The following is a 15,666-nucleotide window of genomic DNA, read 5'->3' on the forward strand; positions in this document are numbered from 1 at the left end:
CATTCCAAAACAAGTCACCACTATATATAGCTATTTTTACATTTCTAATCTAAAAAATATACATAGTCATACAACAACCACAAAATCTTATAGATCATTTACAAACTGTATCCTACCTTGCCAGAGGTTAAAATAAATTTATCAAACACATAATATAATTCCTGGGTGGGGAGGTTATCATCATCATTAAGGTCAGAAACATCTTCTGTAGCTTTGCAGTTGCAAGAGGTAGCAGATGTGTCGGTGCACACACCCTGATGTGAACTCTCTGTTTCTAAATTTGACCTGCAGTCTGTTCCAGTAGATTTATCTGGGTCAGGCGACTTAGACAAATCAATGCAATTACATTGGCTGAGCTCTTTTTTTAAACAAGTTTCTGAAGGCGCTAAATCATCTTGTTTCTTGTCTGATTTTGGCTCTAATTCACTGCTTTTGCTGGTAGAAAGAGATGAAGAGTCCTGTCCGTGGTCAGCAAAATCTAGTTCATTTACCAACAAATTGTTGTTGTCAATAATACATCTCTGTGATGTACATTCCATTTCATCATATTTAACAGGTTGCTCTCTTTCTGCATTTATTTTTTCTGTGGTTTCCCCAAGCAGAATACAACCATTGGTTGCCATATTGTTCAACTTGACTGGTTTCTTATTGCTTATTTTCCCCTTCTCTCTTTTCTTGAAGTCCACTGTAGACTTATTTCCACCCTTCGTCTGAGGACAGGCAAAATACCGATAAGCTGCCCTAAATCTCTCCACAACATATTCGTAAACCAGCTGGCTGTTTAAGCTCCGTGCAACATTCCTCTTGACTGAAAATGGATCTAGCAAAACAGAAAATGGTAAATAGCTAAGTCTCTACTAACAAACTACATTTCCAAGCGCATACAAGTAGATCTTAACTGATAAATTGTCAGAATACATTTTCCCAAGGGGTTTTTCTAAGCTAGACTCCCAACGAAAGTTCCTGAAAATGGGAGGAAATACAATTGCAACATTTTTTTTCTTTCTCTCATAAAATAAAAAGCTAAAAGGAAAAATAAACAAGACTAATAATAAGGTAACTAATAATGGGATGGCTGAGAAGGCCAACTAAGTAATTAGTTCCAATGATGAAATTGTGGAAAAAGGAGTTTTTTTTTTTCTTTTGAGATGGAGTCTTGCTCTGTCCCCCAAGCTGGAGTACAGTGCTATGATCTCAGCTCACTGCAACCTCTGCCTCCCAGGTTCAAGAGATTCTCCTGACTCAGCCTCCCGAGTAGCTGGGACTATGGGCACATGCCACCATGCCCAGCTAATTTTTGTATTTTTAGTAGAGATGGAGTTTCACCATGTTGGCCAGGCTGGTCTTGAACTTCTGACCTCAGGTGATCCGGCTGCTTCAGCCTCCCAAAGTGTTGGGATTACAGGCATGAGCCACTGTGCCCAGGTCATAGTGTTCTTTAATATAGTTATATGCTCTTTGCAATATAAACAAGTCAAACCTAAAACTCTCAAGGCTTCAACTTGAAAAAAAACTGATTTTAAGATTTAACTTTAGTGAGATAAATCCCATCTCTACAAAAAAATACAAAAATTAGCCAGACATGGTGGTATGCGCCTGTTGTCCCAGCTATTCAGGAGGCTGAGGTGGGAGAATGGCTTGAGCCCGGGAGGCGGAGGTTGCAGTGAGCTGAGATTGCACCACTGCACTTCAGCCTGGGCAACAGAGCCAGACCTTGTCTCAAAATAATAGTAATAATATGTAACAGACAGTAGTAGGAAGAAAAAGCAAAAAAGCAAGAAACCTAAAAAAGTAAAAATTAATCCAATATTTAAACTTCGATCCAGTCAAAAATAACTACCCTGCAAAGTCTTGACACAGCTGCATCCTTATTATTAACATGGCAGATTTCTGAAAATATCTGTAAGCCTTAAATATAGATAAGCCCCAGGAAAAATGAACAGTGCACCAAAAAGACAATACATATGCTCTCCACTACTGAAGATCTTTTGGTATTAACAGGCCAGGCTTCAAACTGTTAAAGTTGGGGCATCTGTTACTTTTTGCTGCTATCTAAATCCACAGGCTTTAAAAAGATTTTTCTACTTTCTTCCTCACTTCCCAAAGAAAATGAAAAAGGGGGGGAAAAGAAAGAAAAAAATAGAGATAAATTATGGCTGGAAGGCTTCAGAGCTCATTTATTTACTATATATAAGAGTACAAGATGTGTATAAATGTTTGCATGTATATTTCAGAATATTTCTGGGTTGAACTCACAGTAGAAAAGGCCAGCAGGAGTGAGGGAATGGAATAAGATGTAGGCTGAACAGACTAAAACGGACATAAATTCAATTTCTTATCTACAAAAGGTAAGTGAAATGCTGTGAAATTTAAATTTTTGATTAAGAATTGAGGAGCCACTCTATTGTTTTCTGTATCTCTGAAGATCTTAATGGTCTTGGGATCTGATGTGAAACTTTGTCAACATCAATTTTTATTTTTCTCCTTAGCGAAGCCACATTTATTAGGTGAGGTACTTTAAAAGACAATGAAAACTTTCTCATAATCTTATGACACAAATTTATTCAAAAAGATCTTATGGTATTCATAACATATTTTTCTGTATTTTTGTAAGTTTGCATAATTAAAAAATAAAGTTTTCGAATTTAAAAAATGCTAATTACTGACCTTAACCATATATGGCAGAAATCTTTAAATAAATACTAATTCTATAAAACTATAATAGACTTGACAAAGAATCTAAATAAATAATGAAGGCCATGCACGGGGGCTCACACCTATCATCCGAGCACTTTGAGAGACCAATGCAGGAGGATCACTTGAGGCCAAGAGTTCCAGACCAGCCTGAGCAACACAGTGAGACCCCCATCTCTACAAAAAGTAAAAAAAATTAGCTGGGCATGGTAGCACAAGCCTATAGTCCTAGCTACTTAGGAGGCTGAGGATCCCTTGAACCCATGAGTTTGAGGATGCAGTAAGCCATGATCCTATCACTGCACTCCTGCCCGGGCGACAGGGCAAGACCCTGTCTCTAAAAAAATTAAAAATAAAGAATGACAATTTAGTGACATATATATATAGTGCTACAAAGCCAAAGGATTATTAACACTGAATTAGATAATGAGTAGCACATAAAAAATATTCTCCAAATGAAATACAACATATCATCTCACCTTCAATGGCTATTCGCCTTTTAGGCCAGTTTTTATTTTCTCTTGTTAAAATATCTTGTATCCGTACACATATGACATATTCCTCCAAAGCAAAATCCAGTGTGTAAAATTTTAGCAGCTCTAACCATAACTGTCCCAAGGATACCCAATTTGGTGTTTCCAATGTTAAAGGAGACTGCAAAAGAAAAAACACTTTTCATTTAAGCTTAACAAAACCATAAAATCAACAGATTTTCAGTTAGAGAAGACCTTGGAGATCCCATTTTCAAAAACTGAGACATGAAGGAGTAATTTGCCAAAAAGCAGTCAGTTTGAAGCAAAGCTGGGAACAAAGTCCCAGTTTACTGACTCCTAGGAATTCTGCATTCTTTCCACCGAACCAGTGATTCTCGACCTTGGCTCCACGTTAGAATCATGTGGAGAGCAGTAAAATACACTAATACCTGAATTCCACACCACCCCCACCTTCTACACCCCTCCCAAGATTCTGATAATTGACTAGGCTATCGGCCTAGGCCATGGTATTTTTAAAGCTCCCTAAAGTAATTTTCATGTGCAGCCAAAGCTGCAAACCACTGCATAACTACTACGACTCCTTTTTCCAATAATTAATTTTAAAATATAAGCAAATGCCCTGGCTTTCAAAAACACTAATTCTTTCATTCAGCAAACATTTCTTTAGAACCTCCTATGTCCCTGACATTGTTGGGAATATCATAAAATAAAGAAAGCTCACACTTACACATAAGGTTTACCATGTACCATTCACTCTTCTAAAAGCTGCACATATATTAACAATTAATTCTAACTATTCCATGAAGTGGATAGTTAGAAGACCACCTGGCTACTGGGTCCATGCGGTGAATCACTATACTATACTGCCACCTAAATAAGGTCCTACTTCATAGACTATTAGAAGGGGGAGAGACAATTTAACAATTATAGTAAGGGCTACATGCTAAGATGGGCCTCTAAATCAGGGGAATCATAACAGAAGAGGTAACACCTGAATTCCAAAGAATTAGCTAGATGAAACCTGGCTAAAAGTAACCACTAGGCAGCATAAACACAATGAAACAATCATTCTCACATTCTATTCTGCAACTATTCATTGAGTGCCTACTTTGTGCAAGGCAGTGTTCTAGGCACTTAGGATATATCTTTGAGGGAAAAAAACCCCAAAGATCCTTGCCTTCATGGAGCTTACTTTCTATGGAAAGACAACAAACATATTTAATAAATAAATTACATAGTAACTTAAAAGATAAGTACTATAGAAAAAAAGAGAGTTGAGTACGCTAAAAAGGATGGGAGTGTGGAAGCAGGAGAAGGTTACAGTGTTCAGTAGAGTAGTCAGGATAAGAATTATTGAGAAGGTACGGTTTAAGAAGAGGGAAAAGTGCTGTAGGAATCGGAAACAGTGCAAACACACAAAGAATGAGACCAGTTTTAAAAAGAAAACCAAGATAGAGTGAGAGGAAGAGTAGAAGAGGAAAGAAAGCAAAGAGCCAGGAAGGGCTGTTTGGCTTGTTATCTAAATGAAATGAGGAACAACTGAAGCATTTGAGTGTGGGGAGAGGGAAGCGCATGATCTGACTTAAGTTTTAGAAGAACTGTTCTGATTGTTAAGAACAGACCATAAGAGGAAAGGGTAGACACAGGGAAACCTCTTAGGAAGCTATAGTAGTATCCCAGGCCAGAGATGATGGTGGCTAGGACCAGGAAGGTAACAGTGGAGGTAGTGAGAGGTAATCAAATTCTGGATATATATTGAAGTAAAGATGACAGGATTTCCTGACAAGACTTGATATGGGGTATGAAAGAGGAGTAAAGGATGACTCCAAGGTTAACTAAAAGAAACATCCTTTCAGTTAATTAAGCAACTGAAGGGATGCAGTGCGAACAATTAAGATTAAAAAACTAAGTGTGGAGCAAGTTTAAAGGGAGGATCAGGAATTCAGTTTAGATACATTAAGTTTAAGACATCTATTAGACGGCTGGGCGCAGTGGCTCACGCCTGTAATCCTGGCACTTTGGGAGGCCGAGGCAGGTAGATCACGAGGTCAGGAGATTGAGACTATCCTGGCTAACACGGTGAAACCCCATTTCTACTAAAAATACAAAAAATTAGCCGGGCGTGGTGGCGGGCACCTGTAGTCCCAGCTACTTGGGAGGCTGAGGCAGCAGAATGGCATGAACCTGGGAGGCAGAGGTTTCAGTGAGCTGAGATTGCACCACTGCACTCCAGCCTGGGCAACAGAGTGAGACTCCGTCTCAGGAAAAAAAAAAAAAAAAGACATCTATTAGACATCTAAGTAGAGACAGTAAATGGGCAGTTGGTTATACAATTATGGTGGTCAGGAGAGAGGTCTGGCTGGAGATTTGAATTTGACAGTGATCATCATACAGACAGTACTTAAAATCCACAGGATTAGATGGGATTACCAAGGGAATGTACATACACAAGAATAAAGGGATCGCGAACTGTAGCACTTCAACTTTAAGAGATTACAGAGGAAAAAAGAAACCAGCAAAGGAAACTGAGAAGGAATAACCAGCCATGGGTCTGGTATCCTGAAAGTCAAGTGAACAAAATTTTCAGAGAGGGAAGTAATTAACTGGCAAATGTTCCTAATAAATCAAAAACAACAGAAACTGAGAAATGACCACTGGATTTAGTAATGTGGAGGTTACTGACACTGATGATACAAGTTTTGGCAAACTGATGGGGTGACATCAAAGCCTGATTAGTGTGAGTTAACGGGAAACAGAAATCAAAAACAGTAAATACAGACATTTAAGAAGTTTCACTGCAAAAGGGAGCAAAGGAATAGCTGGGAGGGAAAGTGATGTCAGATTTTTCTCACAGTGGGAGAAATAAGAGCATGTTTGATTTTGTAGGGAATGAAAAATTGGTAATTTATGAGGGAATAATTGCTAGAGTGATATTCTGGAAAAGACAAGAAAGGATGAGACTGAATACACAAGTCAAGAAAATTACTTTAGATAAGAACATGGCAAGTTCTCAGTGAAGTAATAAGCAAGCATTGGCTGAGAGTATTAGTGGTTTGAGGTGAGAGTGTACAGTAGTCCAGGAAAGTGGAAGAGTTGAATACAATAGGCAAGTATATCAGGAAACTACAAATAATTCAGTATAGCTAGAGCAATGATTTCAGAAATGTTCAGATTTCTGTAATAATGCATCTGTCCATTTAGAAGACTACAAGCTTCTGGAGGACATAATCCATGTACCTTTAGTTCTCTAGCACTCAAGATAATGCCTGGCACATAGCAGGTCCTTAATAAATGAATGCTGAATGATCAAATAAGCAAAGCTATCCTCTCTTACAGCACAGAGGCTTTATTTCTCCACCCAATTGGCAACAAAATTCCCATATGCTGAAGTCTGGTCAGAGCCCAACTCTTGAAGGAAATTTTCCTTGTCTAGATGAAAAATGACAGATTTATCTTGACATGATTCAAACAACACAAGTTTTCCAAAACAAGGCATAAATTCATTACAGAATCTTGGTACTGAAAAACTAAACCAGATCAACCCCTCACTTTATAGATGAGGAAAATGAGGCCAAGAGGCTTGCTCAAGGTCAATCTACAATTAAAATAGCTTCAATCGAAGGCATCACAAATTCTACAGATAGAAAAGCCAAAAAAAACAAAAACAAAAAGGCTTACTTTGCCATGTTTTTCCTTCATGGCATTACTTTGGTTGTCTGTTTCTGTCTTCTTGGTATCATCTTTTGGTTGGTCTGCCTTAGCTTTGTTTTCCTCAGCAATTGAGTTTTTCTCAGTTGCACTACTTGAATTATATTCCCACTTCACAAACTTCTCTTCTACTATGCCCTTCAGCTGAAAGTCATCCATTCTTTTTGGGTCAAAGCCTTCAATCTATATAAAAAGGCATTCCAAATTGGTAGTGGAAAAATTATTTAAAAAAAAAAAAAGATGGACAAACAGACAAACCAGAATTCCAGCTTAAAATGTTTGAGCAGAGTTCTCTGCAAGAGCAAACTATATATATATATATATATATATATATATATATATATGCATATATATATCACAAACTCATGCTTACCCAACTTCCAAGTAAGCAAGGAAGAAGAGGGGGTTTTCTCTGTTGTAGAAAAAACATCACCATTAAAGCAAAACAGTAAGAAGGGATTCCACCATCAGTTTGGGAGTCAATATAGCACAACTGCAAAATGAAGGGGAAAAAAGTACTACCATTTAGCTTTCTTAATTTTCATGATAAAATTAGCTTGTTTTTTCCTACCCTAATCATTGTAAAAAGTTCAAATGACAATGAAAAATATAAGGAATAACTTGAAATATCATCATTCTAATAACCATTAAAATGTTGGTGATCATTTTTTCATTCTTTTTAAAATTCATACAAAGATACATATTTTTGTTAAAAGGAATAATATTATATGTAGTTATTTTACTGTGGATACATTTTAAAAATATTTTCTCATCTTGCCTCTACTTCTACTTCAATTAACAACCTTCTATGTCTTCTTCTAGGCCTTTTTCTATACTCATATACAAATACACATACATTTCTATTTCCTATATAGGTATACGGAGAAGTTTAAGTTTTTCAACATTATTTTACCAAAATAGTATATTATAGACACCTCTCTGTATATTACTCTTCTCCCTTAACAATATATCAAGAAAGTCCCTTTAAATCAATTAGCAAGATCTAACACGTTATTTTATTTTTGAGACAGGGTCTCGCTCTGTAGCCCAGGGTGGAGTGCAGTGGCATGATCACGACTCACTGCAGCCTCAAACTCCCAGGCTCAAGTGATCCTTCCACGTAGCTGGGACTACAGGCATGCAACACCATGCTCAGCTATTTTTTTTTATTTTGTAGACAGATTTTTTTATTTTGTAGACTATTTGTAGACAAATTTTACTTATGTTGCCCAGGCTGGTCTCGAACCCTTGGGCTCAAAAGATCTCTCCGCTCGGCCTCCCAAAGTGCTGGCTGGGTATTTATACACATGAGCCACCATGCCCAGCCAACACATTCTTTTAAATGCTTAAATTATAGTCTATGATACGGATGGTTACATAATAGTTCCCCCATTCAAGAACATTCCCATGTTGTTCCCAGTTTTTGCCACTTCAAATAATGCTGTAATGTTCATCCTTATACATGTTTCCTAAGTATTGCTGCTTATTTCTATGAGCTGTATTCCCAGGAATGTTTGTTAAATTAAAAAATGAGTGATATATTTTAATCTTAAAATATATTGTTAAGAATCGTTTTTCCAAAATCACTACAAAAATTTGTATTTTCCACCAGGAACCTAGGTGTGTTCACCCCTTCGAACACTAGGTATTATCTAGTGCATACACGCCTTCAAACACTAGGTATTATCACTTAAAAAATAATTTTCAATAATTTTCAATGGGATGGGTGAAATGTAATATCTGATGGTTACTTTAATTTGCATGTCCTTGACCCTAAAGAGATTATGAAATTTGTGTATGTTTACCATTTGGGATTTATTCTTTTCCAAATTGCCTATTAAATATTTTGCCAGTTTTTCTATTTTCATGCAATACATCAATTTATAAGAGTTTTAATTCTAGATAATAACCCTTTACATCTGATATATGCATTTGAAAGATGTTATTTTTCCCAATCTACTATTTTTCTTTTGATATTATTTATGATATATTTTACCATATAAAATTTTTTAATTTTCACTATGCTTTAGTTTAAACATGCTTATTTCAGACACTCAGCCCTCCATATCAATGGGTTCTACATCTGCACATTCAATCAGCTGCATACTGAAAATATTTTTTAGGCTGGGCTCACTGGCTCATGCAAGTAATCCCAGCACTTTGGGAGGCAGAGTGGGTGGATCACTTAAGGTCAGGAGTTCAAGACCAGCCTGGCCAACATAGTGAAACCCTGTCTCTACTAAAAATACAAAAATTAGCCAGGCACAGTGGCAGGCACCTTTAATCTCAGCTACTCGGGAGGCTGAGACAGGAGAATCACTTGAACCCAGGAGGTGGAGGTTGCAGTGAGCTGAGATTGTGCCTCCAGCCTGGGCAACACCCCATCAAAAAATTTATATATACATTTTTTTCATTAAGTAAAATTATTTATTTATTTATTTACTGCAAGGTGTGGTGATGGACACATATCACCTGCAGTTGATGTAGTCCCAGCTAACTACTCAAGAGGCAGAGGCAGAAGGACTGCTTGAGTCCAGGAGTTTGAGTCCAGCCCAGACAACATGGCAAGACCTCCGTCTCTAAAAATATATATAATTGAAAAATTTGTTAAACGCCAGGTGCAAAGGCCCTGCTCTTGAAAAAGCAAAACAAAACAAAACAAAAATATGCCAGGCACAGTGGCACACACCAGTAGTCCTAGCTACTCAGGAAGCTGAGGTGGGAGGATCCCTTGAGCCCAGGAGTTCAAGGTTACAGTGAGCTATGATGGCACCACTGCACTCTGGCCTGGGCAACAGAGTGAGACTCTGTCTCTGAAAAAAATTAATATGTTAAATTTTAAAAACTAAAAATAGCAATATAATAAAAAATACAAATTAAAAAATACAGTTCAACAACCATTTACAGAGCATTTATACTGTATTAGATGTTATAAGTAATCTAGTGATGATTTAAAGTATGTTGGAGTCTATATGAAGGTTAGATACAAATAACACACAATTTGTATAAGGGACTTGAGCATCCTCAAATTTTGGTATCCTTGGGGGTATCCCCCCCACCATTGGACACTGAGGACAACTGTACACCTTCTAGGTATCCTATCACAGTAAAAAGATCTCCCCATCCCATTATTTACATATACATACTCCTACATTTTTCCTCTAAAATTTTAAATTTTCATTTAAGTAAAATTTATTTTTGCATTTAGCATGCTGAGTCCAACATTATTTCCTTCCAGTAAGATACAGTTGTGAAAGCACTATTTAATAAAATCTATACACTAGATCATGAGCATTCCATTCTGTTCCACAGATCTATATTTCTATTTCTATGCCAATAGCATGCTCTTCACTAAAGCAGTTTTACAGCCTTCCTTTTTGCTCCTCCTGAGTTCATTCCCACCTTGGAAGCTTTGGACTAACTGTCCCTTGGAGAGTTTTCCATCAGATTTTCATGTGGCTATTACCCATCTGAGCTTAAATATCATCTCTTCCGAGTCTTTTCTTGACCATTCAGAGTAATGTCATTAATTCTATCATTTCATTTTTGTAGCACTAAGCTCTAGCAGATATTATTATTTACATATTTCTTTACTGTTTGACTCTTCCAGAAGCATGTGAGCACCATGAAAGCAGGACTCTGTATGTCCTGTTAGATGTTCCCAGCCTCTAGAACAGTGTCTGACACACAGGAGGCATTTAACGAATGTTTGCTGAACCCATGGATTTGTTCAGATTTTGCTTTCATCTTTCAATAATTTCTTCTTATATCTTTCTTATTAAATCTCTTCCTTAGTGTTTTATAATTTATGTTGCTGTCATAAAGGTACATATTTTTCCCCATTTCCATTCTAACAGGTTATTTTTATGGCAGAGAATGGCCATTCACTTTTGTATATTTATCTTGTATTTAGTCATCTTACTAAATTCTCTTATTAATCCTAGTAGTTTTTTTACTAGGGTTTTCTAGGCATGCAATCATATCATTAGCACAAAGAGATACTTTTATCATTTTCCCAATATTTACATTCAATTATTTCATTTTCTTATTGCATTTCCTAAAATCCCAAAACAATGTACATCAATGGTGAACTTCTCTGCAATATTCTTCATCTTAACATATATGGCTTAAATGATGTTTCTTCTTGTTTTGGCTTTGTTTTTTGTGTGTTTTTAATAAATGGCTTTCATCATAAACTTCCATTTCTAGCTGACTTAAAAGTTTCTGTTAGGGGGAACATGCCCTTTCAGCATCTAGGATTCTTTTTTCTGCTTCATGTGTTAATATAATAAATTATGTGAACAGACTTCCCGATATTAAACCATTCTTATAATCTTGAAGTAAATCATGCATGATCATGGCATATTAACCTTTGATACATGGATATATTTCATTTGCTTACATTTCATTTAGATTGTAGCATCTATATATGATTGGTCTATACTGGATTGGTTGGATTCATTTTTAAATCATTGTTTTCTTCTGTAGACAATGAAGATTTAGGATAATAATAATATAGAGTAATTATACTGTAGTATAATATCTTGGTACATTTAAGATTGCAACTCAAAATAAAAGACAACTAAAAACACTTGTCAAAAAAGAGTTTGAAACATTCCACTAGAATAAACTCTCACTTATCCAAAATATTAAGACAAGGGTAAACTGCCTAATAAGTAAGTCAACTTAACCAAAAATTCCTTTGCAACTATAAAGAACTGTTAATACATTCTGCTAACATTACCAGACATCTCACAGATAAACAAGATTAAGGCAGTTTAAGAGAGAGCTCTTAAAACCCAGATATCTCTTTCAGGTGACAAATAGTGCTAAAATGCAATTCTTATATCAACCACAAAAAGTGGTTCTAAGTCAGGTAACTTGACTAATAACGTACTGATGATAAGGCTAAAGAGTTCTGCCACCTAGAGTTAAGAAGCTTTATCTAGAAAACTATTTCCTATTATTAAAATGCAAAGACTATAACTACTTTAGACAGCCAGAGAATAATCAACTGCAATCTCGTATCACAGTTATAAGAATAAATTATATACTAGAATTGTCCTGAACCCCCAAATCATGGAAAAACGTGTGCTTAACTAGATAATGTACAATACGGCTTAAAACTTAAAGAAAAACAAAGCTATTTAAAAAAAACTTTAGAAGAAAAATATACTAGGAATTATTTCTAAGTTTCTTAAGAAAATGAATACCATGAGAAAACTTTCTTTGCAACTAACACAACTGACAAAAATGAGACACGTTATTCTGTTGGAAACAGAAAGGAACCACTCTACAACCAGTTTTGTAATATATGTTTCAGTGTCCATTGACTGGCATATTTAGAATCTATATGGATCAACTACTAAAACACCTCGAGCAACCTTTTCCAAGAGTCACTTTAGGAAACAATATTTATAGACCACATTTTTTTCCAAAATAAAAAGAATGTATTTGAGTATCATTTATAATCTTCTAACAGAGACTACTTATTTTACTGAGTAGAACAATGTCTGGGAGAAAACTGACATGACTTTATGACCACAAAAAAAATTAGGGCATAATTTGAAAGTACCAACACAGAAGCAGCTATGTATTCCATCATCCTTTATGTTTCTGTAGTATTTTCGAGCCTAAAATATATTCTCATGAATTATCTAACAGCATTACCAAAATATTCTCTCCAGGTGAAAAAAACTGAAGCTCAGATAGGTGAAGTACCTTGCTTGAAGACTTAGCAAAGCCAGGTGCTGTGGCTCACACCTGTAATCCCAGCACTTTGGGAGACTAGGGTGGGAGGATCATTTGAGCCCTGGAGTTGAAGACCAGCCTAGGCAACAAAATGAGAACCCACCTCTACAAAAAAAAAAAATTAAAAATTAGCCAGGCATGCTGGTACATGCCTGTGGTCCCAGCTACTCTGGAAGCCTGCGGCAGGAGGATCGCTTGAGCCTGGGAGGTCAAGGCTACCGTGAGCCGTGATCGCTCACTCCAGCACTAGGTGACAGAGACCCCATCTCAAAAAACAAACAAAAAAAAACTTAGTAAAAAAAACCAGACCTGGAATTGGTTTACTCCATTTCATAGCACTGATTTCCTATAGTATGCTAGGCATAGAGTATAAGATAAATGAGAGGAAGTAGTCACCCTCTCTCAACCTATTTTACTGCCTCCACTCATTTCCATGGGTTAAAAATCTTTCTGGCCAGGCACAGTGCCTCACACCCGTAATTCCAGCACCTGGGAGGGCAAGGTGGGAGGACTGCTTGAGCCCAGAAGTTCAAGGCCAGAATGGGCAACATCATGAGACCCCATCTCTATTTTAAAAAAAAAAAAACAAAACACAACTCCTTTCTGAAGAAACTAGGTCATTTATTCAACAAATATTTACTGAGTGCCTACTATGTGCTGACACAGTAAAATAAGCGGAAGTGGGGATCAGCCATTAATACAAAAACATTAAAATCCCTGCCCTCAAAGAGTTTACAATTTCACAGAACAGACTGCAACAAATTTATGTATGGCAGGTGGTAATCAATGTGAGCATAAACTTGAAAAAAGTAAAAGAGTGAAGCATTCTAAATACCGAAGGTAAGAACATTCTAGATGAAGGAAACAGCAAATACAAAGGCCTTGAGTATAAAGAAGCCCCAACCTTAGGCTTTCTGAGACTGTTCAGTACTCGGCCAGCTGGTGCTGCCTCAAGCATGGGGGCAATTCTCTAAACAGAGCCCAGACAAAAAATTCCAGAGACTTCTCTATTTTTGCTATGAAGTTACCACTCTAACACCATCCCCTTAATCAGTTTTCTTTGTATACGACTGAGAATTTACTTATCACCAGTCTAACAAGTGATGAATACTCTACTGATAGGGCAGGAATACACAAACAAAAAGCTAAAATCTCTCTCTCTAGTCATTTGGACTGATATTGATAACTAACCACTCCTCCCTATCCCCACACCAAAGAAATAAACACAGGGCAACCACAGCCTTCAGACATACAAATTAATTCTAATTTAGGAAATTTAAGTAACTAATGCTCAGCAGTTGCCCAATCAGAAATTGGTACATGTTATCAATGATTCAGAGGAAAGAGAATAGCATTCTTAGAGACTGGGGAAAAAAATATGCCAACAAAAGAATCTTAACGTATATACATCGTAAAACCTTACAAGTTTAACTTACAATAAGAGTGAAAACTTGAGCCTCATATGCGATATGAAAGAAAACATTCTATAGTACATAAAAGGAGAATAAAGCATGACAATTAAAAATTCTAAAATATATCAGTAAGTGTATGTGTCTATAAAAATTTATTTTTATGTCCATAAATTACAACCTGCCACACCACTTTCTGTCTAGCACAGAAAACTACTTTGTCCCACACGTTATGATTGATGTTACATGTCAGTACAAGAAAAGGCCTAATTTTGAAGATTAAATACATTTCCTTCTAAAAATATAAATAAGTAGTTTTCCTTTCTTTCACTTACCTTAGCCCAGTAGCGAAAGGCTAACACCAAGGGAATAAAGACAGGTTCTATTTTGCCAAGGGCAGTAAGTAAATCAGTAGTGAGACATGCCATATCATTTCCTGCACTCACTCTACAAAGTAAACCACTGTGAATGAGAAAGAAACAAATTTCATTGTATTAATACCCTTAAAAGCAGAATACTTCAAATCCTGTGGCTACTCTTTCTAGTTATCATATTGTAATACAGTACCTTAAAAGCCCTAATAAAAACAAATGTTTTAATAAATTGAGAGCTAACTGAAAACTACATGTCATTCCATTACTAGAGTTCCATACGAATTAAAGAAAGATGTTTTTAACATTCATTTGTACTTCAGAAATAAATTTCGACCAAACTTAGTATTTAAGTTAATGAGAAATTAATTTCAAAAGCATCATTATGAATTATCAAAACTGATATACATGAGAGACAGGGCACTGATCTCTTCAATGTCAAATAGTGCAAGGTAATTTCCTAGTTCAATCCTCTTGCTTTGTACATGATAATAGCAAAAAATGAATACTTAACTGACTGGCTATACTTCTTGACTCTAATTTTTCCTATCCAAGCTTTTACAATTGTACTAATATGTTTTCAGAGTAAAGATTAGACAGGATTTGCAGATTAACCCACAAATTATACTTCTGTGTAAGTGAAAATAGCAGCTACCTTAAATGGGATGACAGAAGTGTAGTGAAGATATTTTGAAAGCAGGGAGAAGAATAAATTTGAGGTGTCACACACAGGCAATTTAACACAATGTGGCAGAAAAAAAACACTAAAAGTCACTTTGCCTCCATTTTCCAATTATAGTTTCCCCCTAAATGATGTGAATCTAGATAAATTGATAAACCACTCCAGGTCGCATTTTTCTAGTTTAGAAAATAAGAAATCTGAACTAGATCGCCATAGACTCATCCAGCTTTGAATAAGAAAATACCTTGATCTTAAAATATAATACAAGTTAATAATCAATAAAAGAATATCATTTCTGTATTGTTTCCATGTCTCCCATATTACTTTCAAATAGGATTTAGCTTTTGCTTTCAAAGGCACTTTGCTCTCTTAGACTTATAGACATCTAACTAGAAAGGCAAGATCAGTCTTCAATTTAGGACTGATCTTGAGTTTATTCAATTTAAATCAACTCATTCAATTTAAGTGAACTAAAAACTAAATTCTAAATTCTAATAGATTGTGAGATCCTTTAGAAGAGAGGCTTTTATTTTTTCTTTTTTATTTTTATTTTTTGA

At 36.0% G+C, this 15,666-nt stretch overlaps 1 protein-coding gene across 12 annotated transcripts in view; it reads right to left on the bottom strand.

Moving 5' to 3' along the window:
* Nucleotides 1-15,666, bottom strand: part of TUT4 (terminal uridylyl transferase 4) — a 132,488-nt gene that overhangs the window by 52,038 nt on the left and 64,784 nt on the right. For 10 of the 12 annotated variants that reach the window (XM_058430346.1, XM_058430344.1, XM_058430347.1 and 7 more), the window contains 5 exons: nt 14,392-14,518; nt 7,270-7,389; nt 6,867-7,079; nt 3,174-3,348; nt 117-820 (listed from right to left, as the gene is read on the bottom strand). In XM_058430346.1, coding sequence (XP_058286329.1) covers nt 117-820; nt 3,174-3,348; nt 6,867-7,079; nt 7,270-7,389; nt 14,392-14,518 — 1,339 coding nt within the window. The remainder of the gene's footprint in view (nt 1-116; nt 821-3,173; nt 3,349-6,866; nt 7,080-7,269; nt 7,390-14,391; nt 14,519-15,666) is intronic. The other 2 variants (XM_058430352.1, XM_058430351.1) reach the window with 2 other exon arrangements.

This window comes from Hylobates moloch, unplaced genomic scaffold, assembly GCF_009828535.3.
Source record: "Hylobates moloch isolate HMO894 unplaced genomic scaffold, HMol_V3 SCAFFOLD_18, whole genome shotgun sequence".
Lineage (NCBI taxonomy): Eukaryota > Metazoa > Chordata > Mammalia > Primates > Hylobatidae > Hylobates > Hylobates moloch.